The 24,282-nt window shown below is 47.8% G+C and overlaps 1 protein-coding gene across 2 annotated transcripts in view; it reads left to right on the top strand.

The window, feature by feature from the left end:
* Positions 1-4,950: 4,950 nt before the first annotated feature.
* The window catches only part of MEGF8 (multiple EGF like domains 8), a 58,858-nt gene continuing 39,526 nt past the window's right edge, over positions 4,951-24,282 (top strand). For both annotated transcript variants that reach the window (XM_081200109.1, XM_081200108.1), the window contains exons 1-15: positions 4,951-5,067; positions 6,839-7,102; positions 8,422-8,585; positions 8,900-9,106; positions 10,322-10,502; positions 10,666-10,754; positions 11,929-12,151; positions 13,222-13,402; positions 15,285-15,430; positions 17,247-17,366; positions 18,252-18,418; positions 19,445-19,552; positions 20,056-20,203; positions 21,000-21,163; positions 23,150-23,341. In XM_081200109.1, the coding sequence (XP_081056235.1) occupies positions 6,916-7,102; positions 8,422-8,585; positions 8,900-9,106; positions 10,322-10,502; positions 10,666-10,754; positions 11,929-12,151; positions 13,222-13,402; positions 15,285-15,430; positions 17,247-17,366; positions 18,252-18,418; positions 19,445-19,552; positions 20,056-20,203; positions 21,000-21,163; positions 23,150-23,341 (2,277 nt within the window). In that variant the 5' untranslated portion in view covers positions 4,951-5,067; positions 6,839-6,915. The remainder of the gene's footprint in view (positions 5,068-6,838; positions 7,103-8,421; positions 8,586-8,899; positions 9,107-10,321; positions 10,503-10,665; positions 10,755-11,928; positions 12,152-13,221; positions 13,403-15,284; positions 15,431-17,246; positions 17,367-18,251; positions 18,419-19,444; positions 19,553-20,055; positions 20,204-20,999; positions 21,164-23,149; positions 23,342-24,282) is intronic.

The raw sequence follows: 24,282 nt of genomic DNA, 5'->3' as shown, positions 1-24,282 counted from the left end.
TCTCACTGTGAAGGCATGTGGCTCTTTTGGGGGAAAACAGGTGGCCACGAAAGGAGGAAGAGGAAACTGGGCATGGAAGACTTTAATCATCGTCGTGTATACAAAAAGGCTGATGGTCACATTAAACTCTTTGCTCTCTCAGGACACATCTGCAGTACTGCCAGTCCCAAACATGTTTTGTTTTTTTTAAGTGACACAGTTTCCGAAGAAGGAACCCTAGGAACTCGAGCTCTTTGAAAGGATTGGGGAATACAGTTGATGTTGGTTTAAAGTAGGTTGGAATTTGTGGCTTAGATATGCTGTTTAGACTGCATCTACAGCGCTTTTTTCATCGTGGGGCAGCTAACTTTGGAACTAGGTTGTGGAAACAAACTATACCTTTAAAGTACGCCTGATGCACCTTTTCCCCCTTGAAGAATCCTGGGCACTGTAGTCTGTTAAGGATTGCTAAAGATTGTAACTCTCTGAGAAGTTAAACTAGAGTGCCCAAAATTTGTTGAGGGAAAGAAGGTGCTTCGAAGGTGCTTTAAAGATACAGCGCATTCACAACATATCCCTTGTAGCTGATCCTTCAACAAGAACAGATTCTGCTTATCCCCGTGCTGTGAAAGGCTTCTGCATATCAAGCTGCTTTTAAAGATGCATGAGCAGCCAAACTATTTTTTTCCTGGTCGGCTGGCAACTGTATATGATCCATAGCTATGCCTAGTGGGGGACAGGGATAGGATGTATTTAACTCTTTTCTTCAGGGTTCCCTCAAAATTCAACACAACAATCTTTCTCTTTCTTTCTTTGGCGATCACTCGTAGCCGAGTAAGATTGTCTTCCATAAACACGGTTTTAACAATGAGTCCGTAAGTGACTGTGGAGGCCAATTCTGGAACCACACATCCTTCCACAGTAACCTTCCACTGATGGCCAGTTCCACATTTGCTTATTTTTCTCTGCCCTTGGTTGCAACGATGTCCATGATTGTATGAAGGTTGCTCCACACCCTGTATTTGTGGCTGGGCAAACATTGCCATCCCAAAGTGGCTTGACCACCATCTAATCTCCATGGTGTTAGCTTCATCCTTCCACTTCATTATGAGCAAAATCTAACACAGGCTGGGGTGGGGGGGAGTTAAGAGACCCACCAAGCTGAACGCATCCTGCCAACCACTAGTGATGGTTCCACCAGAAGCACTTGTCTGTGAAACCTCCTCCTCTTTGGGGTGACTTTCCAGGCCGACAAAATGCAGGGAGTGGTGCGTCAATCACTTGGGTGACAGCCACTGTGTGTGACTGGTGACCTTCATTCATCTTGGTGAGTCACAATGGCGTGGATCTCTGTTGAATGAAACGGGAACTGACTTGTCTGTTTTGACTGTCGGACCCATCTTCTTCAGAAAATGCAATGGCGCCCAATGCTTTCGCGGCGCGGTGCTGAGTCATTCCGCTACTCCCGGCTACAGCAGTTTCTTCAGCAGCAGTGTGCCTGTGTGTAAGGATTTATCAGCACTGCAGTAAAACTCTCATACACAGCTTCTTCTGTTCTACGAAGCTTTACTGTACAGCAGCAAAACAATAAATCAGCCATGAGAGAGCAACGATATGTTGCCTCTCCTTTGCAGCCAAAACAGAAAGTAAAAGTAAGTTCACATTCCTACGTGAAACACACCCAGGACAGGACGTCATTTCCCTTGAGCTATTAACCTTGTAAGCTCTGGGACTCCTCACAATCTCAAGTGTGACTGTGCTTGTCCCAATTCTTGTGAGTGCCTCCTCTTGGGTGTGGAAGATGCAGAAGAAGCCAGATTCCTGCAGATAGCACACATAGTTCCGTCGTTCTTGTTGAAAATGCATTGAAGCATCCAGGTCTAGAACAAACTCCTTCAAACTTCAACAAGACCCGTGGTTCTGCATTGCTTGCAACTGAACAGCATCTTGAACAGGAGGTGGTTACCACTGCTATTGGCAAATCTGTTGTTGGGGAAATCCCCTGGGAGCTGATTTGCAGCAATAAATAGAAATGTATCTGTTGAGACTTGGGCACAAATAGCTCCCCTTCTCAAGTTGAGCTGCTTTTTATTGCATCTGTTCGATTCGTTATCCACACTTGGATTCTCGCAACTTTTGTCAAGCACTGTGCTTGTGGGTTGAATGTTGCAGGGAGCTCTGCAGTGATTGCATGAAGGTAAGGAATGGTCCTCTTAGTGGTACAACTCATGTTTTGCTTGTAGAAGGTCAGGTCTTAGGTTCAATTTCCCACATCTTCACCTAGAAAGATCTTGAGTAGTTGAGGTGGAAATGGCTCAACTACTATCTGGATATTTGAAAGGTTTCTTCCAGTAACAATTCTGTGATAGGTTGACCAGTGTTCTGACTTGGTGTAAGTCAGATTTGTGTGTTCTTTCATAGTTGGGTGGGATGGGGGTGAAAAGCATTGGGAGGGTTGAGTAGCAGAGAGTTTGCTTGTTAAATCCCTGCAGTTTATACTGACTTGGATAGCAGAGGAATAGTTTTAATGTTGTGGTAGCCAACGTCTGAAGATTACCATATTTGTAATGAGTGCACTGCACATGACTAGCAGTGAATTCCAGAGTCACCCACCCACCCACACCTCATAGACAAAGGATGGTGAATGGAAACATATTTTTAAAATATTATTCGTATATAAATATGAAACAACAATAATAACAAAACAGATACCAAGAGACAGCTTATATAATTGTCAATAAGAATGGCTAAATAGAGAAAACAGTCATTCCTAGGAGAAGGCATTTTGCAACAGACGTTCCAATACTGGACAATGGATTCTGGCCTTTTTACCTTTCAGAGTTACTCCGTTCCATATATGTGCCAAGCCCATCAGCTTGTCCGTTGCATTAATCAACCATACAGTTTTTCTTGTGATGGGTGGAGACACCTGTTCAAAATAAAGGGTTGTTGTTTCCTCTATTTCCAAAAATAAGTATCCCCAGATTCCTGAATTCCTGGAGGGCATTCAGAGGCATAACAACCCACAAGCCTGTTAATATCAGTCTATTTCATTCAGCCATTAATAAATAGCAGTACAATGACCAATAACTAACAATACATTTGTGGATCAACAGTCTAGCGCAAGAGTGCATTGCTGAACTACAACTCCCAACCATCTCTGGCTATTGGCCATGCTTGCTGGGGCTTTTGGGAGTTGTAGCTCAGCAACATCCAGGGGGCCAAAGGTTCCCTTCTCATGGTTTAGCACCGAACACACACACACACACTCACGTGGGCATTCAATCTGGTAGTGAACATAGATCACAAAAAAATAATTTTGCATATGTTCATGTCCCATTTTTGCATTGATTGTGTGGGATGCACAATCTTTGAGGAGAGAGAGAGGCATTCTTGGTAAGCTCCTTCCAACCGAAGGATTAGCAAATATTGTGTCCCGCTGCCCCACAGCCGTTTGGTAGGGTGGGTGGGTTTCTCCATCCCTTCCGCGTAGTCTTTGGGAGGAGCCTCCTCGCCGCCTTCACAGAAGTCTGTGCCGGCGTCTGTGTGTCTGCCACTGTCCTCGCGGCTTCTGATCCCCCTTGGGGATCTTCCCCCTACAGTATGGCCAAACTTGGCCCTCCAGCTGTTTTGGGACTACAACTCCCATCATCCCTAGCTAACAGGACCAGTGGTCAGGGATGATGGGAATTGTAGTCCCAAAACAGCTGGAGGGCCAAGTTTGGCCATGCCTTTGTTAACAGAGAAATCCGACGGCTCCCTTGGACAAAAAGCAAAGACACCAACCAGGACAACTGGAGCAAAACAGCAGCCAGTAGGCTTGGTCTTTATTGAGACTGTTGCAACAGGACTCCAACTCACCACAGGATGAAGCAAGATGGAAGCCCTGAACAAAAGAAGACCCCAACTTTTATTAGCTACTAATCCCTCATGCTACACCCCTAAGACTACATCATAACTACATCATTGACACATCACAAAGAGGAGGGGTTCAGGGAGGAGTTGTGGTGGTAACCTGAGTGTCTTGTCACCTGTCCCGTTCCTCCTTCCCCTCTCCCCATGATTACATTCCTGAGGACAAAGAGGAGTTCACTGTTTCCTGCCCCCAGAGGGAAGGGCTGGTCACTGTCCTTTGTTTCAGTCCGTACTGAATCCACTTCCATATGCAGGTGCTTTGTGAGTGTAATGATTTTCTGTCTAGGACCATCAAGGTTGGCATGCTAACTGGGTAGGGCTCCCTGCGGACGTGTTGGCTGCCTTGTGTCAACTCTCTCCCCTTTGATAGTCCTTCCTTCATGGTGTAAAATAAAAGTGGAACGGTACAGATCCGATGTACGGGTGATTTTCTATGAATTTATAACAGAAGCGTCGCGTATGCTGTGTGTGTGTCGAGTTGGTACAAACTGAATGATTGGGGAGGGGGTTTCTTGCAACACCTTGCGCCCTCGCTGTCCACGCGCTAAATAATGAGCTTCACAAGCCTTTGCGGGTGCGTGTGAAAAACCTACAAAATCCACCCCCCCACCCAAATTCAGGACAACGGCACTCTGTCGTGCTCCCCAACCCAAATTCAGGAGAACGGCACTCTGCACATGCTTGGTGCTGCTGCTCTCGGAAGACAGGGCTGCCTGAATCTAACAACAGCAGCAATCCCAACTCGCTATTTTCATTGTAAACGGTATTTTTTTCATTATTAAAAACAACTATTATAAAAACAACAATTATTAATCACTACACATAATCAAATGAGCGGGTGTATTAAATTTCATGGTAATAAACATCCCGCCTCCGGTCCCTCCAGTTGCCATGACAACGGTCCTCGGCGGCCTCTACACACTCACACCGGCCTAGAACTTGCCGCTCTAGCCTCTCGCTTCCCCCTGCGGCCTCTATGGTTCTTCGATCGCCCGTTGCCTTTCCATAGAAATCAGGGAACGTCCGCATTCCGGTTCCCCTCTATCCCTCTCCTCCATTCTCTATGCGCCGCGCTCCTCCCGCGGGCCGCTCTGGCCCCGTCGTCTCGCTGCGCCTCATCGGTCCCGGGCTGAGCCTCTCTATGGGCCGCGGGGGCAGCGGAGTCGGCGGCAGGTGGGTCTTCGCGTGGGGGGGGGGGCAGGTGGGTCTTCTCTTTTCCCGCATTCCCCCCTCATTGCACGCCTCCGCATGCCCCCCCCTTTGTAGGCCCCCCTAATAGACCTCACCTGATAGAACCCCCCCCCTTTGACCCTCACCTTCCTCCTCCGGAGAGTCCCCTGGCTGCAAAGTCACCCGTTTGCAGGATTTATCCCTTTCCCGGCCCCCACGTTCGCCCCACTCATCTTTTGTTATTGTTATTATTAATTATGTATACCGTCCTGAGATTTACTGGTGAAGGGTGACAGTATAGAAATACAAGATAAAATAACCACGAAATTCACAATAAAAGGAAGGACAAAACAAAAACAATAAGCCCTCTCCTCTCCCACAAACACACGTCGCCTCCTGGACTCTCCTCATGAACCTCCCTTTCAATATATATACACACAGTGTAGGCGCATTTATGTTGCATGCTGCAGCCCCTTTGGGCATCTCTAAGGTATGATTCTCACAACCCCAAAGACTTAGCAGGGACTCCCCCCCCCACTTTAGGGTCTCCTCCTTTTCAAGGACCTGTAACTCCAGAAGTAATGCTGAAAAGGAAAAAGGGGAAAAAAATCCTGCTCTGGACCTAAGTTTCCTCCTAGGAAACTTGTTTTGATTCCCCAGCTGGGACCAGTTCCAGGGAATTTCTTCCCTTCTGTGTATGGGTTTCTCTTCCTTTTCCCACAAAGCCTTTTTTGGGGGTGGGTGGGGGATACTAAACACACATGCGACACGTATACAGTGCTTTTTTCTTTTAAAAAAATGTTTAGGGGTCCTGTCATTTTGACGCAAGAAAATCACCATTTTATAATTCAAATCGGGAAAATATACACAGTAAATGGACAGAAGTACAAAGTCACAAAATGTTTAGGGGTTTACGTACCCCTGCGTCCCCCCCCCCAGAAAAACAGCACTGCATGTACACACTCGGTTTGCTTTACGGGGAGTGGGTTTGTTATTGGTGTAAGGCAGCCTTCGCAAAGCCGGTGCGCTCCGTGGGAGTTGTCCGAAACATCTGGAGGGCACCTGCTTGGCAATGGCTGCTTTAAGGTCTGAAATTTAAGCTGCTTGTGAGAAAGGATTGGAAAGCCCTGACTGCAGTTTGGAGGCACAGTCCCCTTTACACCACATCTTTCTTTATTCTGTCTACATCCTGTCCTGTCCTGTCCTGTCCTGTCCTATACCTATTACTCGAATTCAGCATTTGTAACAAGTTGTGGATCTGAGCCCTGTCTACGTTCTGGGAATGGGAAGTTTGTCAAAAGTTACCTTTCGCTGACTTGGTGCGTTCCAGATGCTGGAGCTGGGGCTGATGGGAGTTGTAGTCCAAAAAACATCTGGAGAGAAATGGGTTGGTGAAGGCTGTTCTATTGTGCTAAACAACTCCTTGCCTTTCTCCTTGTGCCCCAAAATCTCTCTGGGCCATCTTGGCTGTTCCACTGCCCTCAAAAGCTTTGGTGAGATGGCGGTTCGGGAGAGGGCGTTTTCTCCAGCAGCCCCTAAGTTGTGGAACTCCCCACAGAGATGCACCTGACACCCAGTCAGATGGGCAGGGTATAAATAATACAATTATATTTATTGTTATTATTATTTTGGCACTCGAGATGTATGTTTTTAGGATGCACCTAATTTTTTGTGATTTTAAGTTGCAACGGGCAGTCCGGATGATGGCGGTGATGAAAATGAAAATAAACAGTATACTCTGCCTGACCTCCGAAGTTCTTCTCTGCTCTTTCAGGCTGGATTATGGCATTCCCTTCACCTTTTGGACTGTGCTGAGCAGCCTCCGAATTGTGGGGAGATCCAAACCCCATCATGGACTCCTTATTGGACGGCTGCCTGAGGTTGCTGGTAACGTTGCTTTTAGCGCTGTGTGGGATCCGCTGGGCCAGCGGTGGCGACTGTAAGGGGCACCGCCAGGTCCTGCGCAGTGCGTCAGGCTATGTGACGGACGGGCCGGGCAACTATTCTGTCAACGGCAACTGCGAGTGGCTAGTGGAAGGTAGGAATTTGGGGAGGCTTCTTTATTTATTATTGGAAGTATATAAATCTACCTCCTTTATCCGAAAGTCCTATGGTGGCTGTCTGCAACAACCTAAACTAAAAATAAAAAGTAGGATAGAACAGAGACTTTAATTACAAACAAAACCAGCAACCAAAGTCCTGGACCCTGAGATCATCTTCTGAGGCCCCTTCCTCGAGTGCCTCCTCCACGAGAGCCTGGAGGGTGGCAACATGAGAACAGGGACTTTTCTGCAGTGGCTCCCCGTTTGTGGAATGCTTTCCCCAGGGAGGTTTGCCTGGCGCCTTCATTGAACACCATTAGGCACCAGGCAAAAACATTCCTCTTCAACTAGGCCTTTAGCTGATTAATATTCTGTAGCCTTTTAACTGTGTCTGTGGGAAGATGGGGTTTTTATTTTGCTGTTTTGCTTTACTTACAGTGGTACCTCTGGATGCGAACGGGATCCGTTCCGGAGCCCCGTTCACATCCTGAAGTGAACGCAACCCACGTGTGCGCAGGTCGCGATTCGCTGCTTCCACGCATGCGCGTGATGTCATTTTGAGAGTCTGCACATGCGCGAGCGGCGAAACCCAGAAGTAACACGTTTCATTACTTCCGGGTCGCCACGGAGCGTAACCTGAAAACGCTCAACCTGAAGCATATTTAACCCGAGGTATGACTGTATTTACTTGTTTTTATCTTGCATTTTATTCAGTGAACTTCCTTGAGATTTTACGATGAAGGGTGGTATATAAATCTAATAACTAAATAAAGATAATAATAAAAAAACGTTTTCCCCACCCATTTGTTTCTACCTTTAAATATAAATCAGCCGGTTAATGATACATTTGAGAAGTCCTGCCAAATATATCAGTCGTGTGATCTGAAGAAGGGTGATAGTGGGGTTCTGTGCCTCCCAGCAGTTACATGGTGCACAGAAATCCTGCAAGTGCCCACTTTTCCTGCTGCAGAAATGGGAATGGCCCCTTCTTGAATGCCTGCCTATCACACAGCTGTTGGCGGCGCAGAACCTTGTTCCCATAGAGGTGAAAGAGGAAGTGAGAAAGAGCGCCCTTCCTCAAACTTCCTCCTTCAGTTCTGTGCACTTTTCACAGGACAAAAGGTGACCCCACTCAATGCCTCTTGGACCAAGGGGGCTAAGAAGCTTAGTGGGCTCTAGGGGAAGACCCTCCAGGGCTCATGGGAACCATGTTGGTACCCCGCTGCCTTACAGGAGTCAGGAAATGATGAAAGCCCATTCTTGGTCCTGTGCCTGGTATTCTAACCCTCCCGCCCCACTTTTCCACCCTGTTCAGCTCCCAGCAGCAGCTACCGCATCCTCTTGACGTTCATGTTCATGGACACTGAATGCACCTATGACTACCTGTTCATCTACGATGGAGATTCTCCCAGCAGCCCTTTGCTGGCCAGCCTCAGCGGCAGCACCCTGCCCCCCACCATCGAGGCCACCTCTGGCAAGGTACTGACCCCGGAGGTTGGGTGGGCTCAAGTTGCAACCAATAGACATAGGCCTGGACCAATGGGCATGGAAGGGCTCCGTGGCCTGGAGGTTTTGCTCTGGGGTTCGGGAGGTGGCCATTCATGAGTTTTTGTTGAGATGAGGTTGGAGATTGCTGCATCCTGGGGAGAGGAGTGGAGACTCTGAGGGGCACACGGGGCACGTAGCTGTGGTCTCTTAAGGAACACGCGAGTCGTGTAATTGTGATCTTGGGTTACATGTGGGGCATGTAGCTGCGATCTTGACACCATCCCACCCTCTTAACTCCTTGGCAGATGCTGCTGCACCTGTTCAGTGATGCCAACTACAACCTCCTGGGCTTCAATGCCACCTACACAGTCTCGCTGTGCCCAATGGGCTGCTCGGGACACGGGATCTGCGACAACGACGGGCACTGCACATGCTTCCAAGGTTGGGGCGGCGAGGGCTGCTCCATGCCTGACTGCGTCACCTACTGCCAGAGCCATGGCAGCTGCAGCCAAGTAAGACTTGCGACTTTCCGGATCTCACCGTGCTTGCCCCATAAAGAGCATTTGTAGCAGCCGTGTGTGTGTGTGTGTGTGTGTGCTGGGGGGTGGTCACCCCAAACTTCTTGCCCTAGACACAGCTTTCTCCTGTCTTTCTCCTGTAGCCTCCATCTTGTATTTCTCGAGTGGGGGCACGCTTTTTGCAAAATAAAATAAACGGAGAGACAATCCGAATTCAGTTCCAGGAACAACTGAGTTCTGCACAGCTCTCTGTTCTAGACTGTCTCGCCAGAGTGGTGCATACTCTGGTTATCTCTCGCTTGGACTTCAATGCGCTCTACGTGGGGCTACCTTTGAAGGTGACCTGGAAGCTACAACTAATCCAGAATGCGGCAGCTAGACTGGTGACTGGGAGCGGCCGCCGAGACCATATAACACCGGTCTTGAAAGACCTACATTGGCTCCCAGTATGTTTCCGAGCATAGTTCAAAGTGTTGGTGTTGACCTTTAAAGCCCTAAACGGCCCTGTATACCTGAAGGAGCGTCTCCACCTCCATTGTTCAGCCCGGACACTGAGGTCCAGCTCCAAGGGCCTTCTGGTGGTTCCCTCACTGTGAGAAGCGAAGTTACAGGGAAGCAGGCAGAGGGCCTTCTCGGCAGTGGCTCCCACCTTGTGGAATGCCCTCCTACCAGATGTTAAAAAACAACTATCTGACTTTTAGAAGACATCTGAAGGCAGACTTGTTTAGGGAAGCTTTTAATATTTGATGTTTTATTGTATTTTAATATTTTGCTGGAAGCCGCCCAGAGTGGCTGAGGAAACCCAACCAGATGGGCGGGGTATAAATAATAATAATAATAATAATAATAATAATAATAATAATAATAATAATAATAATAATAATAATAAACATTGCCTAATCTCTGCTACTTTGTGTAATCTTATTCTGCAGTGTTTGTTATTTTGCCTCATTTTTTCCCTGGTTTTTGCTTCTCTTGGGGAACTCTTTGCAAGCACCAGATCTTGGCCTGCTCCGTGTCTCTAATCTTGGAAATCTCATTCGGACGTCTCTCGGATGCCTGCAGATTTGCTTCCAAGCCTAGACTCCTAGGCCCAAGGGCTACCTTTCCCCCTTGAGATGAGTTTCTCCTCCCTGCCTGCGGGCCAGTGGCGCTTTGCAGGGAGCCTTAGGTTTTGCTGTCCTGACAGGGTGTACTGCTTCTCCACAGGGATCAGATCATTGCCGGTGCGAACCTGGCTTTGTGGGCCGGGCCTGTGACTTAGCCCTGAGCGAGAACCAAGGAGCCGGCAAGTGGTACAACGTCAGCGCCCGGGATCCTAGTTTCCGGCCCCGCACGGCAGCGGCTGGTGCCTTCTTGCCCTCCACTGGAGGACTGTACATCTTTGGAGGTCAGAAATTAATCCAGTTATCCACTCCTGTGGGGTGGAAGGAAGGGAGCCGCTCTGGGCATTTGGGGGCTGCAGTCCTGGGGTGCTTCCTTTCCCTCCTGCAGTCCCAAGGGGCGCTTCCTTCCTGTTCTGTAGCCCCATGGCTTTTCTTCTTCCTCTCCAGGTTTGGATCTGAACACGGCCCTGGGGGACCTCGTCTTCTATAACTTCACCACCAACGTCTGGCATCGGCGAGTGCTCAGCCCCTCTCCGGTAAGCTTCTTCTTTCCTTTGTCGCCCAGCAGCGATTTATGCGGCACTTTAAAATTCTGTTTATTTAGAAAATATATAAACCACTTGGTCAGGGGAAAAAATATCAAGCAGTGTTTAAATGAAATGATAACTAAAACATGACTAAAACCCATAAACCAATTAGAAACAAGTACAGTACAGTGGAACCTCGTGTTACGTACCACCCCCCTTACGAATGCTTTGGGTAACGTGCTCTGCTTAGCCGGGAGTAGATGCCCCTAGTTGTGACTTGCCCCAGGATGTGAGAGGAAGTCGTGTGCCAGTGGCACGGCAGCAGCGGGAGGCTCCATTAGCGAAAGCGTGCCTCATGTTAAGAATGGTTTTGGCTTAAGAACGGACCTCCGGAACGAATTAAGTTCGTAACCAGAGGTACCACTGTATATATAAAATTGGCATCATTCTTTTTAAAATATGAAGTTTTTTTTAAAAAAGCAACTATTAAAAATAAGTATAGATTAAAAAAACTAAACAAGGCCCTTTAGGGCCCATGAACCTGAGATGTTTATAGCATCCTCATAAAAATGTAATGTGTGACTGTATCATCATTAATGTGTGTCTGCACACATCCGACTTGGTGGAATGCCCTGTCCCATGAGACCAGGGCCCTGCAGGATTTAACTTCCTTCCACAGGGCCTGTAAGACAGAGCTATTCCGCCTGCCTTTCAATTTGAACTTAGCCCGATCTTTTCTTCCCCTTCCTTCCTTTCCTCCCCCTCCCCTTTTTATGAAGATTACCCACTCTGGGATCCCACAGCTAACTCTCACCTGGTCCAAATAGGACTAATTTAGACAGCTAGCCCTGGCGATCATCTAATTTTTATTGGATGGATTTCCCCCCTAAATTGATTTTTGAATTCTGAATTTATTGTTATTCACGTTTTATACTGTATTTTATGTAGTTTTTTGTTGCATCAGTTAAGTGTTTTAAATTTGTTGTTAGCCACCCTGAGCCCGGTAAGGGCAGGGTATAAATAGAAATGTATTATTAATATTATCTCAGAGCCAGGAAGCTGCCCCTTGAGCCTTCCTTGCAGCTGCTTCATGTGTGAAATGGCCCTGGGGGAAATCTGCCCCACTGTGCCTTGATCCTATACCTCCCACTTGTCTAACTCCTTTGTCCTCCTCCTTTTACAGTCGGCCCGCCACTCCCACGTCGCCGTGGCATGGGAGGGATTCCTGGTCCTCTTTGGGGGCGAGCTGGCCAGCGGCTTTCTTACAAACGACGTCTGGATGTACCTGCCCTGGGAAGGCCGTTGGCAGGAGCTGGTGCCCCTCAACACCACCTGGTTTCCTCCACCTCCTGGGCTGGCCGGCCACGCCTCTGCCGTGGTGAATGAATGGCTTTACATATTTGGAGGTGAGAGCAAGAATCACAGAATCTTAGTCCAACCCCCCTGCAATGCAAAAATCTCAACTAAAGCATCCATAGTCATCCAACCTCTGCCTAAAAGCCTCCAATAACCTGAAGGGCAGCGACTTGAATGGGACGTGAAAAAGTAGAGTACTGGAATACTTTGCTTCACCCACTACTACTACTACTACTACTAATAATAATAATAATAGGATTCCTTAGCTGCCTGTCACCATAAATTTCCAGGTGGGTGGCAACAGTATAAAAACAGGATTAAAATCAGTCAAAATAATCTAAAACCAGAAGACTAGGGTGGGTCCTGAAAGTATCTATCTGGGTTGTCAGAAGCCAGAGGTAAATAAGTGCAGCTTCAACACGTAACAGAAATGGTACAATGGAAGTGCCTGTTATGGCTTGTGGGGAGGGACTTTCATAGTTTAGGGCAGGCATAGGCAAACTCCGGCCCTCCAGTTGTCTGGGACTACAATCCCCATCACCCCTGAGCATTGGTCCTGTTAGCTAGGGATGATGGGAATGGTAGTCCCAAACATCTGGAGGGCTGAAGTTTGCCTTTGACTGGTTATGGGGCTGTTACAGAGATGGCCCTCTCCTGGGCTGCCACCCCCTGAGCTTCTGAGGGCAGCAAAACTACCAGGAGGGCCCCCTCTGCCAATCTTAACACCCGAGAAGGTATGTAGGAAAGGAGCTGATTGCCCAGATATTCATGTGCTAAGTCATTCAGGGCTCTAACCACTCACGTGAACCCCCTGAATTGGACCTGGACACAAACTAGTGACCGGTTCAGCTGTTTTAGAGCAGATTGCTGTGTGAATTCTGTACGGAACCCCAGTCAAGTAACCTGGCTGCTGCGTTTCGGACCTGTGGATGTTTCTGAGATCTCTTCAAGGGCAGCCCCATGCGGTGCACATTGCAGCAGTCCAGCCCAGCAGTCACATGAGCGTGGAGCATGGTTGCCGAGTCACTTCTTTCCAAAAGGGGGCTTTATCCGGTGAACCAGCCAGAGCTGGAAATAGGCGCTCTTAGCCCTGCTAACTTGTTTCCCTTCCTTTACGCAGGCCGCACCTCGGTGGATGTCTTTTCCTCACAGATGTACCGCTTCCATCTGAGGATGTGGCGCTGGGAGTTGGTGGTGCCCTCAGGTGGCAAGGCTCCCGCAGCCGCAGGCCACTCCATGGTGTTCCACGCAGCCTCCCGCACACTCCTGGTTTACGGCGGGCACCGACCCTCAACTGCTCGGTAAAGAGAAAACTGGGAGTACTGTGGGCATACATACCAGGGGCTGCCACCCCTGCTCACTCCACCAACCAACCCCACCTATCTGCCCTACAAGTGGCCAAACCCTCCTCCCTTTACACCTCACCCACCCCTGCACACTCCTCTGTAAACGCCCCCCACCCGGCTCCTTTGAACAGCTTCCCTTGGCTGCCTGCTACCCAGTCGTAGCTTTCTATTGGTGGCCATTCAGACTGCAGCGTGACGGCAGCCTTACAATTTTATGTATATAGGAAGATATGTATATAGCAGAAGTAGATCTTTTTGTTGTTCAGAACATTGAGGGAAACTGGTGCAAAAGGCCTTGGGGGGTTTGATTTACAACTTCCTCTGGCCTATTGATGCAGGAAGTCGCCTTGGTTGGTATAGCTGGCATATAGACAAAGAATGGGGAACCTGTGGCTCTACAGGTGGCATTGGACTACGACTCCCATCAGCCCTAGCTGTTGGCCATGCTGGCTGGGGTTGATGGGAGTTGTAGTCCAGTAACCCTGGGAGAGCCATATTTTCCCCATCCCTGATAGAGGCTAAGTTCCCACCTTCTTCTCAGGTTATTGAGTCAATGCTTGTGGGTGCAATTGCTTCCTTTAAAATCTATTTTTATTGCAAATATAACAGGAAGGAAAAAGGAAGAGACCATATCAACTCACGTTAACTAAAAGAAAAACCCAGCAATTCTAATTTAAACATATGTGTTAAAATAAACAGTCCCTCTGGGCAAAATGAGATTGATGCTGACGCTGTGGGCAGACTTGAGATGATGGAAACATGAAGGGGGTGATATGAATCATAGGATTTGTAGAGCTGGAATTGTATAGTTGGAATGTCAACTCAAGCATCCATGGCAGATGGCCACCTAACCTCAGCTTAAAAACCTCCCGTGAAGGAGAGTCTACAACATTCCAACGGAGTCCGTTCTACTGTCAAACTCTTACTGTCAGAAAGATCTTCCTGATGTTTAGTCAGAATCTCCTTCTGTACCTTCAGTCCATTGGTTTGGGTCCTAGCCTCTGGAGCCGGAGAAACCAAGTTTGCTCCATCCTCTGTGTGACAACTCTTTAGATGTTTGAAGGTGCCTATCGTATCTCCTCTCAGCCTCCAGGCTAAACATACCCAGCTCCCTCAACCGTTCCTCATAAGGCTTGGTTTCCAGACCCTTGATCACCTTGGTTGTCCTCTGCACACGTTTCTGCTTGTCACTATCCTCCTTCATTTGTGGTGCCCAGAACTGGACACAGGATTCCACAGGAATAATATAATAACAATTTATTATTTATACCCCGCCCATCTGGCTGGGTTTCCCCAGCCACTCTGGGCGGCTTCCAACAGAATATTAAAATACAATAACCTATTAAACATTAAAAGCTTCCCTAAACAAGTCTGCCTTCAGATGTCTTCTAAAAGCCTGGTAGTTGTTTTTCTCTTTGACATCTGGTGGGAAGGCGTTCCACAGGGCGGGTGCCACTACCGAGAAGGCCCTCTGCCTGGTTCCCTGTAACTTGGCTTCTCGCAGCGAGGGAACCACCAGAAGGCCCTCGGAGCTGGACCTTAGTGTCCGGGCTCAACGATGGGGGTGGAGACGCTCCTTCAGGTATACTGGGTCGAGGCCGTTTAAGGCTTTAAAAGTCAGCACCAACACTTTGAATTGTGCTCGGAAACGTATTGGGAGCCAGTGTAGGTCTTTCAAGACTGTTGTTATGTGGTCTCGGCGGCCGGTCCCAGTCACCAGTCTAGCTGCTGCATTCTGGATTAGTTGTAGTTTCCAGGTCATCTTCAAAGGTAGCCCCACAGGTGTGGTCTGACCAAGGCAGGAAGAAAAGCTTACCTGAAACTCTCCTGCCCTCAGCTTCAGCGTGCGGGTGAACACCACCGACCTCTTCCATGTGGACCTGCGCTATTGGAGCACGTTGCGCGCGAAGGACTCGCACCGGGGACCTCGAGAGCGGGCCTTTCACTCTGCTACAGTCATTGGCAACTACATGGTTGTGTATGGTGAGTGTGGCCTCTCCAGCCAGAGGGTAGGGGTGCGTGGAGGAATGTGAGAATTGGGGTGGGGGTCAGATCTTTCCTTCCTCTTCCAATACTGGATATTTGGGAATTTGGGGAAGGGCCGTAGCTTGGTGGCATAACATGCCGAAGTTCTCAGGTTCAGTCCCCATCAACATCTCCAGGTAAGGCCGGCAGACAATCCTGTCTGAAATCCTTGAGAGCCACTGCTGATCTGTGTAGACTCTATTGAGCTAAATGGATTCATGTTCTGACTCAGTATCTTCCTTTGTTCCTAATCATTTTTGGTGCAGATAATACAAACCAGTTTTCCACCATTCCCCAAACCCCTGCCCTCCTCGCATTGACCATTTCCCTCCGACAGCCTGAGACACAGAAACTTGGCTCCCCAGGCCATTTTATTTGCATGCCAGGCAAAGTTTCATGTGCTAAATTGCTGCGTATCCAGGTTGGTGCTAAAGGCACAGGAGCAGAGCCAGGAAAAAGAACTGGCGACCCTGTTACCAAGTTTAGTACGGTATTGTTAAATTAACATTGCCAAAGCTTCCATTTCCTGTAAAATTTCTGTTGTCTCAGTAAGGGAAAAGCCTATATTGAAGCAATCGAATAAGTACAGTCGTACCTTGGTTTTTGAACAGCTTAGTTCTTGAACACTGTGGCTCCCGAATGCCACAAACCAGGAAGTGAGTGTTGCAGTTTGTGAACTATTTTTGGAAGCTGAATGACCGACGGGGGGTCCGTGGCTTCCAATTTTCTGCATGAGCTTCCTGCAGCCAATCAGAAGCCGCGCTTTGGTTTCCGAACGTTTTGGAAGTCGAACGTACTTCCGGAATGGATTCCATTTGACTTCCAAGGTACGACTGTATTGCCCCCCCGTCCCCATATCCCCTATCAGTTGCTATCAGTGGCTACTAGCCATAATGGCTATGTACTGCCTCTGCAATCAGGCAGCAATGCTTTTGAATGCCAGTTCCTGGAAACCACAGGAAGGGAGAGGGCTCTTGGGCATGAATCCTGCTTGCCCGTTTCCCACAGACATCTGGTTGGAGAAGAGGACTAGATGGGCCTTTGGCCTGATCCAGATCCAGCAGGCTTTCCTTGTGTTCTTAGGCACTGGAAATAGCTGGACATTTTACTGCACCATTGTATATATATATATACATCATATACATATATATTTCATCATCATCATCAAACCTTTTATTGGCATCACATACAAACATCCATAGCAAATCAATACAGAATTCCTTCCTTCCCAGTGACACAAAGCAGTCTAACATTACATCTCTAGGTTACCAGGGAGATCAGACATCTTCAATGTGTTTCGACGACAAAAAACCAGATAAAGATATTTAGCCATTAACTTGGTGAGCTCCTGATTATTCCCCAGTAATAGAAAATGTATGAACTCTAGCTCTGGTTTCCATTTGGGGATGCAGAGTTGATCTAGGAACTGCTGGTGGAGATCACCATAGAGTTTACATTTAAGAACCATATGTGTAAGAGTTTCCACCTGATGGTCTTCACATGGGCAAATTCTTTCTCCATCCACCATTCCCAAGAACCTTCCCCATAGGAGGTTTGAAGGATTTGAATTAAACCTGGCCAGCAAAAATGCCCTTCTTTCTTGAGGATTAAAAATTCAAGATAATTGTGGTTAATTTCATATGCCCAAGAAAGTTGAAAGTTAAGAGGGGAACATGTTTTCTCTGCTGCTGCTGTTAGTTCCTGGCGTTCAGTGTCCCACAACCTAGTTTTTATTATAATATATTTTTTTGCTTCTCTTCCCCTTCCTATCCAGGGGGAAACGTCCACATCCACTACCACGAGGAGAAATGTTACGAGGACGAAATCTTCTTCTACCACCTGGGCTGCCATCAGTGGGTCTCCAGTCATGATCTGGCGCCTCCACTCTCCCACGGTGAGGGAAGGTTCTGATTCTAGGAAATTGCGCTCGCCCTCTTAGTTTGCTGCAGGGTCGTGATGGTGCCACAGAATTTTTAGTGGTCAACTTCCCTATAGAAAGAGCACTTCTGTATGAAGTACTCTGGGGAGGAGAGAAGTTCCATAGGTCCAGCTTCTCTCATCGCAGCGTTGAAAGGAAAGGGGGCACCTGAGCTTGCTGAGCACCCTTTTGCCACAGAGCTCGTAAAGCAGGAGCCCGTATCCCTCTTATCTCTCTCCTCGTACTCCAGCTCCCATCAGCCTCATCCAGCCCTGCCAATGGTCGGGACTGATGGGAGTTGTAGTCCAGCAACATCTGAACCAGATCACAGATTGCTCATTCCTCTTGCAAAGGAACAAAAAAATAATAATTGGTGTTGGGTTTTTTTAACGGATAGTGTAATCGGTGAGTTTTGATCTGTCACACCAAAAATCAAGCCAAAGTTAAATTTTGGTCCGCCATCTTGATTCAAAATGGCTCCCAAACATTGATGAAGACCCCCTCCACCCCACCTCAGGAACTCTCATGCTGTGTTTGGTGATGATATCTCAAGAGATGGACGAATTTACGCCAAAAAAAGGGGCAAGGTCATGCCAAAGTCACATTTTGGTCCACCAACTTGTAACCTAGTGACCAGTTGGTGACAAAGACTGCTGCCCCCACCTCAGAACACTCATGCCAAGTTTGGCAGCGATATCTCGAGAGGCGGCTAAACCCACGGGGAACAGATAGACAGACAAACCATTTCCCAAAATGTATAGTTTTATATGGCACCCTATTTTTCCCGGGCCCCAATTCCAGCGCCTTGTTGCGACACCGCAATAGGCTGCCCTTGACCTGGTCTCTTTCTCCTTCCCTCAGAACACGAGGCCAAGACTCAGGCCCAGGCGCGAGGCCGCTACTCCCATGTGGCCGCAGTCATGAACGGGAACGTGCTGGTTGTGGCTGGCGGCTACAGCGGGGTGCCGCGGGGAGACCTCCTAGCGTACAAGGTGCCCACTTTTGTCTTCCAGGTGCCTTCTCAGATGGTAAGTGACTCTGCCTCCCTTAACCCCTTCCCTTTCCCTGCTTCCGATGGGCTTGCCTGACCGTGGGCCCATCGAAACCTCAGCATCCTAAGAGCTGGCCTGTCACCTGTGCTCCAGGAGAGGGCCTTCTGGTCTTAACCAGGCCAACCACATACACCCCAGTTAGGGCCTCTCAGATGTATACTTTTAACTGTAAAATCGTAAAACTGGGAAATTTTACAAATAAATGCATGAGACTTGGGGTTCATTAGAGAATTAGGCTGGTTAACTTGCTCCAGGAAGTAATGGTCTCTCCTGATGTGTTCATGTATGCAATTCCTTTCTTCCCCTTGTTTTGTGCTTTATACACCCGTTGAAAACCCTTATTTTCCTCCAAGCTTTCTCCAGATGAACTGTTGTTTTAGTTTGCAACTGATAGTCTATGCAATGGAGGAATTCTAATTAGGCTTTGAAATTTTGTTTTATGATTTACGTGTTATGTTCCCCTCCCTCAGTACTCTTATTCACCGCTTAAGATTATTTTATTTTATTTATTGCTTTATTTATAACCAGCAGGGGTGTCTGGTGATTTGTGGAAACAAACAAACAAAAAACTGCGCTTTTAAAATGGACAGCGCAGTTGGTGATTTTGGACCCGCTTCCCAAAAATCAGGTGAAGTCACGCCAAAAGTGTTAGTCCGCCATCTTGATTCAAAATGGTGCCTGGTGCCCCAAACACGAACAGAGTCTGCTACCCCCCACATTGGAAACCCCCATGCCAAGTTTGGAGATGTGCTCATCACTGTCACATTATTCTATTTCAAGCTGTATGTAACACCTTAAAATGGATACATTAAAAAATAAAGAATGTGTTTTGTTGCAGAGACAGTCTTTGCATTCTGCTGGAGGGCAGGGTGTGGGGGGCAGGAGCTACACACCCTCCCTTTGTGTGGGGCACTTTGTAAGGCAGCTGAGTGCCTTTCTGGATGCAGGACTGACTTGAGGGGACATTGACCCACACCTTTGCTTCTCCCCCCACGGCCTCAGTACCACTTGGACTACTGCTCCATTTACACTGAAAAAACCACGTGTGCCAAGGACCCAGAATGTGCCTGGTGTATGAGAGGCTGCCAGAGTACCCAGCCCCACAGCACTGTGAGTAACTCTGGGGGTTCAGCGGTTTAGACCACAGCACCACCTGCGTCTCTTGGCCTTGCCGATCGGAAGGTTGGCGGTTCAAATCCCTGTGACGGAGTGAACTCCTGTTGCTCTGTCCCAGCTCCTGCCAACCTAGCAGTTTGAAAGCACGCCAGTGCAAGTAGATAAATAGGTACCACTCCGGTGGGAAGGTAAACAGCATTTCCGTGTGCTCTGGCTTCCGTCACGGTGTCCCGTTGCGCCAGACTCCATAGTCACCTTTGACTGGACTTAGCCGTCCAGGGGTCCTTTACCTTTTTTTACCTTTACCTCTGGGAGTGTGGGGTGCGTGGCGATCCAGAGATGAGTAGCTGTGCATGGACAGGAATGGAAATCTCACTGGTTGTCCACTGTGAGATGGTGGGAGTTGTAATTTGACAACATCTGTAGCGCACCATGCTGGCTACTGGGAGTGCAAGCTTTTAGGGCTCACTAATGTTTCCCCCCCTCCTTCCCCTCAGTGCCCCAATACTGGCTGCCTGGGCTTGGCCCGCCTCTTAGTTGACTGCCAGTCCTGCCTGGCTTTCGGCGGCACCAACGCTTCTCTGCCTCGTGCCCCGGGACCCTTTGGCTGGTGTGTGCAGAACGAGACCTGCATGCCTCTCTCAGGTAAGTGAGCCAAGCCGGGCCATTCCTCCTGTTGCCAGAAACCCGTGTTTACGAGGCACACTTCTTAAAGTGACATTACAAATACTGCTCTTGGGGGCTACAGGCTCGCCACAAGCCTGGGAGCAAGTTGACAGGAATGAACACTGTATTCCTCATTGTTGTTTTTAAAGAGATTAAAAATAATGATGAATAATTGAAGTTGTATATCGCCTTTGATTTCAAGAAGGAAAACCAAGGCAGTTCACTGCCTCAGTGAGGGAGAATGGGAAGCAGGGACTCACTTCATCTACTTTGCTGACGGAAACTCCATTAGGCAGGCACCACCTACCTCTGAACAGTTGCAGCTGGGCATTATAAGAACCTCTGTTTAAGAGCTGGGACGCTTGAGTTTTATTTTTTCCTCTTCCCTCCCTTTCTTTTCCCCTTGTGTGCCTTTCTTTAAAGGACCGTAAGCTTGCAGGCAGAAACCGCCTTCTCTTAACCGAGTGCATGTGAGGCACTTTGAGACTCTTTTTGGCTGAAGAATGGGTTGCAAATGCTCTTAATAATAATATTTAAATACACCCTGAAGCAATTTATTCAAAACGCTGAAACGTCTGTAATTGAAATGCATAATAAACAAGCCCATTAAAGCAGCGTAGCAGTGAAAATCAAAAATAAAAACAGGAGATTCAGATCAGGAGAATGCTTGTCCAAACAGGTGTGTCGTAAGGAGCCGGCGCCTTTCATATTTCAACAGAAACCGTGTGCTGAAGAAATCCACTCTCCGACACTCCTGTTTCCTTTTCCTCCGCAGAGCAGGGCAGGTGCCAGGTGGGGAAAATCTCTGGGACCTATGGCTGGTGGGGTCCTCAGCCCTTCTTTGTCACTTCCTTGGCGCAATGTCAGCATGAAAACTTCCTCCCCGGCCTTCACCTCATCACCTACCAGCAGCCACGCAACGATTCCCAGCCTGATAAGGTAATGGCGAGAGTGGTCTTCAGATTTATATACACAATCAGCAGATTGATTGATTGACTGATTGATTTATCGGTTGCATTTCTTTGCCGCTTTCCAGTCAAATGAATCCCAAAGCAAGTTGCAAGCAATAAATAACAAAAAGCATAACATCACAAGTGCAGCATAAATCATATAATATAATTAACAAATCGCCTGTAAACCAATTGCAGTCTATAAAACACAATTAACAAACAGGCAATTAGAATATAAGCTAAACATCACAATTACAGCGTAAGTCGTACCATGCGATTAACAAATCAATAAGGCATTTATAATCTGTAAAACGATATTAACAAGATAGCAACTAAAAAGTAAGCTAAACGCTATTAAATTCATACACAACACAACACATTCCCTCCCTGCAATGACTCATAATTTTTCACTCTGCTGTGTTCATTAAAAGACACACGCATCCATCACACGGGAGGGCCGTGATCTGAATACAGTGCAATTTAATTTAACTCAGCTCCATAATAGGTTATCTGTAATTAAAACATTCAGAAAAGTAACCTATTCAAAATGTGGGGTTTTTTTAATTAAAAAAAATTACGATACACTTGGGAAGAAAAAATATGAAATAAAATAATGTCCAATTTGTTGGTTGGTTGGTTGATTGATTAATTGATTTACACATCTTTCCCCACAATTCTTCAGGAAGTTGGATGCCACAGATATTTTATTTTTCATTTATGACTGCCTTTATATCCCCTCTTTCCTTCAAGGAGACCAAGGTGGCATATATGGTTCACCCCCTCCCCATTTTATCCTCAACACAACCCTGCTAGGTATGTGAGGCTGAGAGGTAACAGCAGGCCCAAGGTTACCCAATGAACATCACGGCTGAGGGAGGATTTGAACCCTGGTCTCCCGGGTCCTAGTCCAATGCTCTTAACCATCATGCTAAGTCTCTTAATGCCATTAAGTCTCTGGCAGATAACATAAAGCTGGGAGCTGGGCAGGGACAGTGTTGGTTCCGCCGTACCTCTCAGCAGCTTTCGATAACAGCTAAAAAAGCCAATGCAATTCTGGGCTGCATCAATAGGAGTATAGCATCTAGATCAAGGGAAGTAATAGTGCCACTGTATTCTGCTCTGGTCAGACCTCACCTGGAGTACTCTGTCCAGTTCTGGGCACCACAATTCAAGAAGGACACTGACAAACTGGAACGTGTCCAGAGGAGGGCAACCAAAATGGTCAAAGCCCTGGAAACGATGCCTTATGAGGAACGGCTAAGGGAGCTGGGCATGTTTAGCCTGGAGAAGAGGAGGTTAAGGGGTGATATGATAGCCATGTTCAAATATATAAAAGGATGTCATATGGAGGAGGCAGAAAGGTTGTTTTCTGCTGCTCCAGAGAAGCGGACACGGAGCAATGGATCCAAACTACAAGAAAGAAGATTCCACCTAAACATTAGGAAGAACTTCCTGACAGTAAGAGCTGTTCGACAGTGGAATTTGCTGCCAAGGAGTGTGGTGGAGTCTCCTACTTTGGAGGTCTTTAAGCAGAGGCTTGACAACCATATGTCAGGAGTGCTCTGATGGTGTTTCCTGCTTGGCAGGGGGTTGGATTCGATGGCCCTTGTGGTCTCTTCCAACTCTATGATTCTATGATTCTAACATCGACTACAGTAATCCTTCTTGACTGCCTGGTCTGGATGGGACTCTGGGGTACTGTTTTGCCTTTTCTCTTGCCCTATCTGAAGCGCAAACCCCCTTATTTCTTTCCCCGAAACAGTAATTTAATAACGCCCTAATTTGCCATTTCCTCCAACTTTCTCTGAGTATGCAGTGGCTATTGAACTGATGGCCTGAGTGGTGTCAGGTGGGCGATGCCACCCAGCTCTGGACAATGGAGAGAAGCGGCAGGGAGACCAGCCGTCTCAAGGTGGTCTTGCCCTGCCCTGGACTCTGCAAGAGATCAGCCTGTGACAACTGTCTCTCTGCCTAGGTCTCCATCGTCCGCAGCACCACGATCACCCTCAACCCCAGCACGGAGATGGACGTCTCCCTGGTCTACAAGGGCTTCATTCACCCGCTGGTCAGCAGCTCCGGACCTGCCGAAGACATCTCAATCTGGGCACGCATCCAGCGCCTCTTTGTGATTGCCAAGCTGGCCCGGGCCCCTGGCACGTCGGAGCTGGTAAGGGTACAACAGTCCGGGGGCAGAACTCGGGTTTGAAGCATACGACAGGAAGATAAGGTGCCGCAGGATATGGAATATATATACCTTAATATCAGCAAGACAAAGGAGATGGTGTTGGACTTTCGGAGAAAGAGAGGAGAACTAGCCCCGCTGTACATCAGGGAGGGCTGTGTGGAAAGAGTCTCTTCCTTTAAATTCCTAGGAGTTTATCTCAGTGAAGACCTTACTTGGAAAATCAATATGACCCAGGTGGTTAAGAAAGCCCAACAGAGACTCCATCTCCTCAGAGTACAGTGGTACCTCGGGTTAAGTACTTAATTTGTTCCGGAGGTCCGTACTTAGCCTGAAACTGTTCTTAACCTGAAGCACCACTTTAGCTAATGGGGCCTCCTGCTGCCGCCACGCCGCCAGAGCACGATTTCTGTTCTCATCCTGAAGCAAAGTTCTTAACCTGAATCACTATTTCTGGGTTAGCGGAGTCTGTAACCTGAAGCGTATATAACCTGAAGCGTATGTAACCTGATGTACCACTGTATTGTGAAAGAACGATGTCAATCAACATTTAATGATCTCCTTCCACAATAGAAAGTGTCCTTTCATACCGCATCACGGTGTGGTACGCTGGTTTGACATCAACTGATAGGAAGGGCCTACAGAGGGTGGTGAATACAGCACAAGGTATTATGGGCTGTCCCGTGAATCTGCTGGATGACATCGCGGAAGAACGTTGCCTCAGGAGAGTGAGGAAAATTCTCAGGGATGATTCACACCCTGGCCTGCACTTTCTTGATATCCTGCCCTCAGGCAGAAGATATAGAAGCATGATTAGTCGCACTAACAGGGTAAAGAACAGCTTCTATCCGTGGGCTGTTAGGCTGCTGAATGAAAAGATAATAACAGGGCAACTGACTTTCGGGTTTGGTGGGTGTGCGTCAGTA

Source organism: Podarcis bocagei (genome assembly GCF_964188305.1).
Source record: "Podarcis bocagei genome assembly, chromosome: 7".
NCBI classification, from domain to species: domain Eukaryota; kingdom Metazoa; phylum Chordata; class Lepidosauria; order Squamata; family Lacertidae; genus Podarcis; species Podarcis bocagei.
This window is presented reverse-complemented; position numbering and strand designations above follow the sequence as displayed.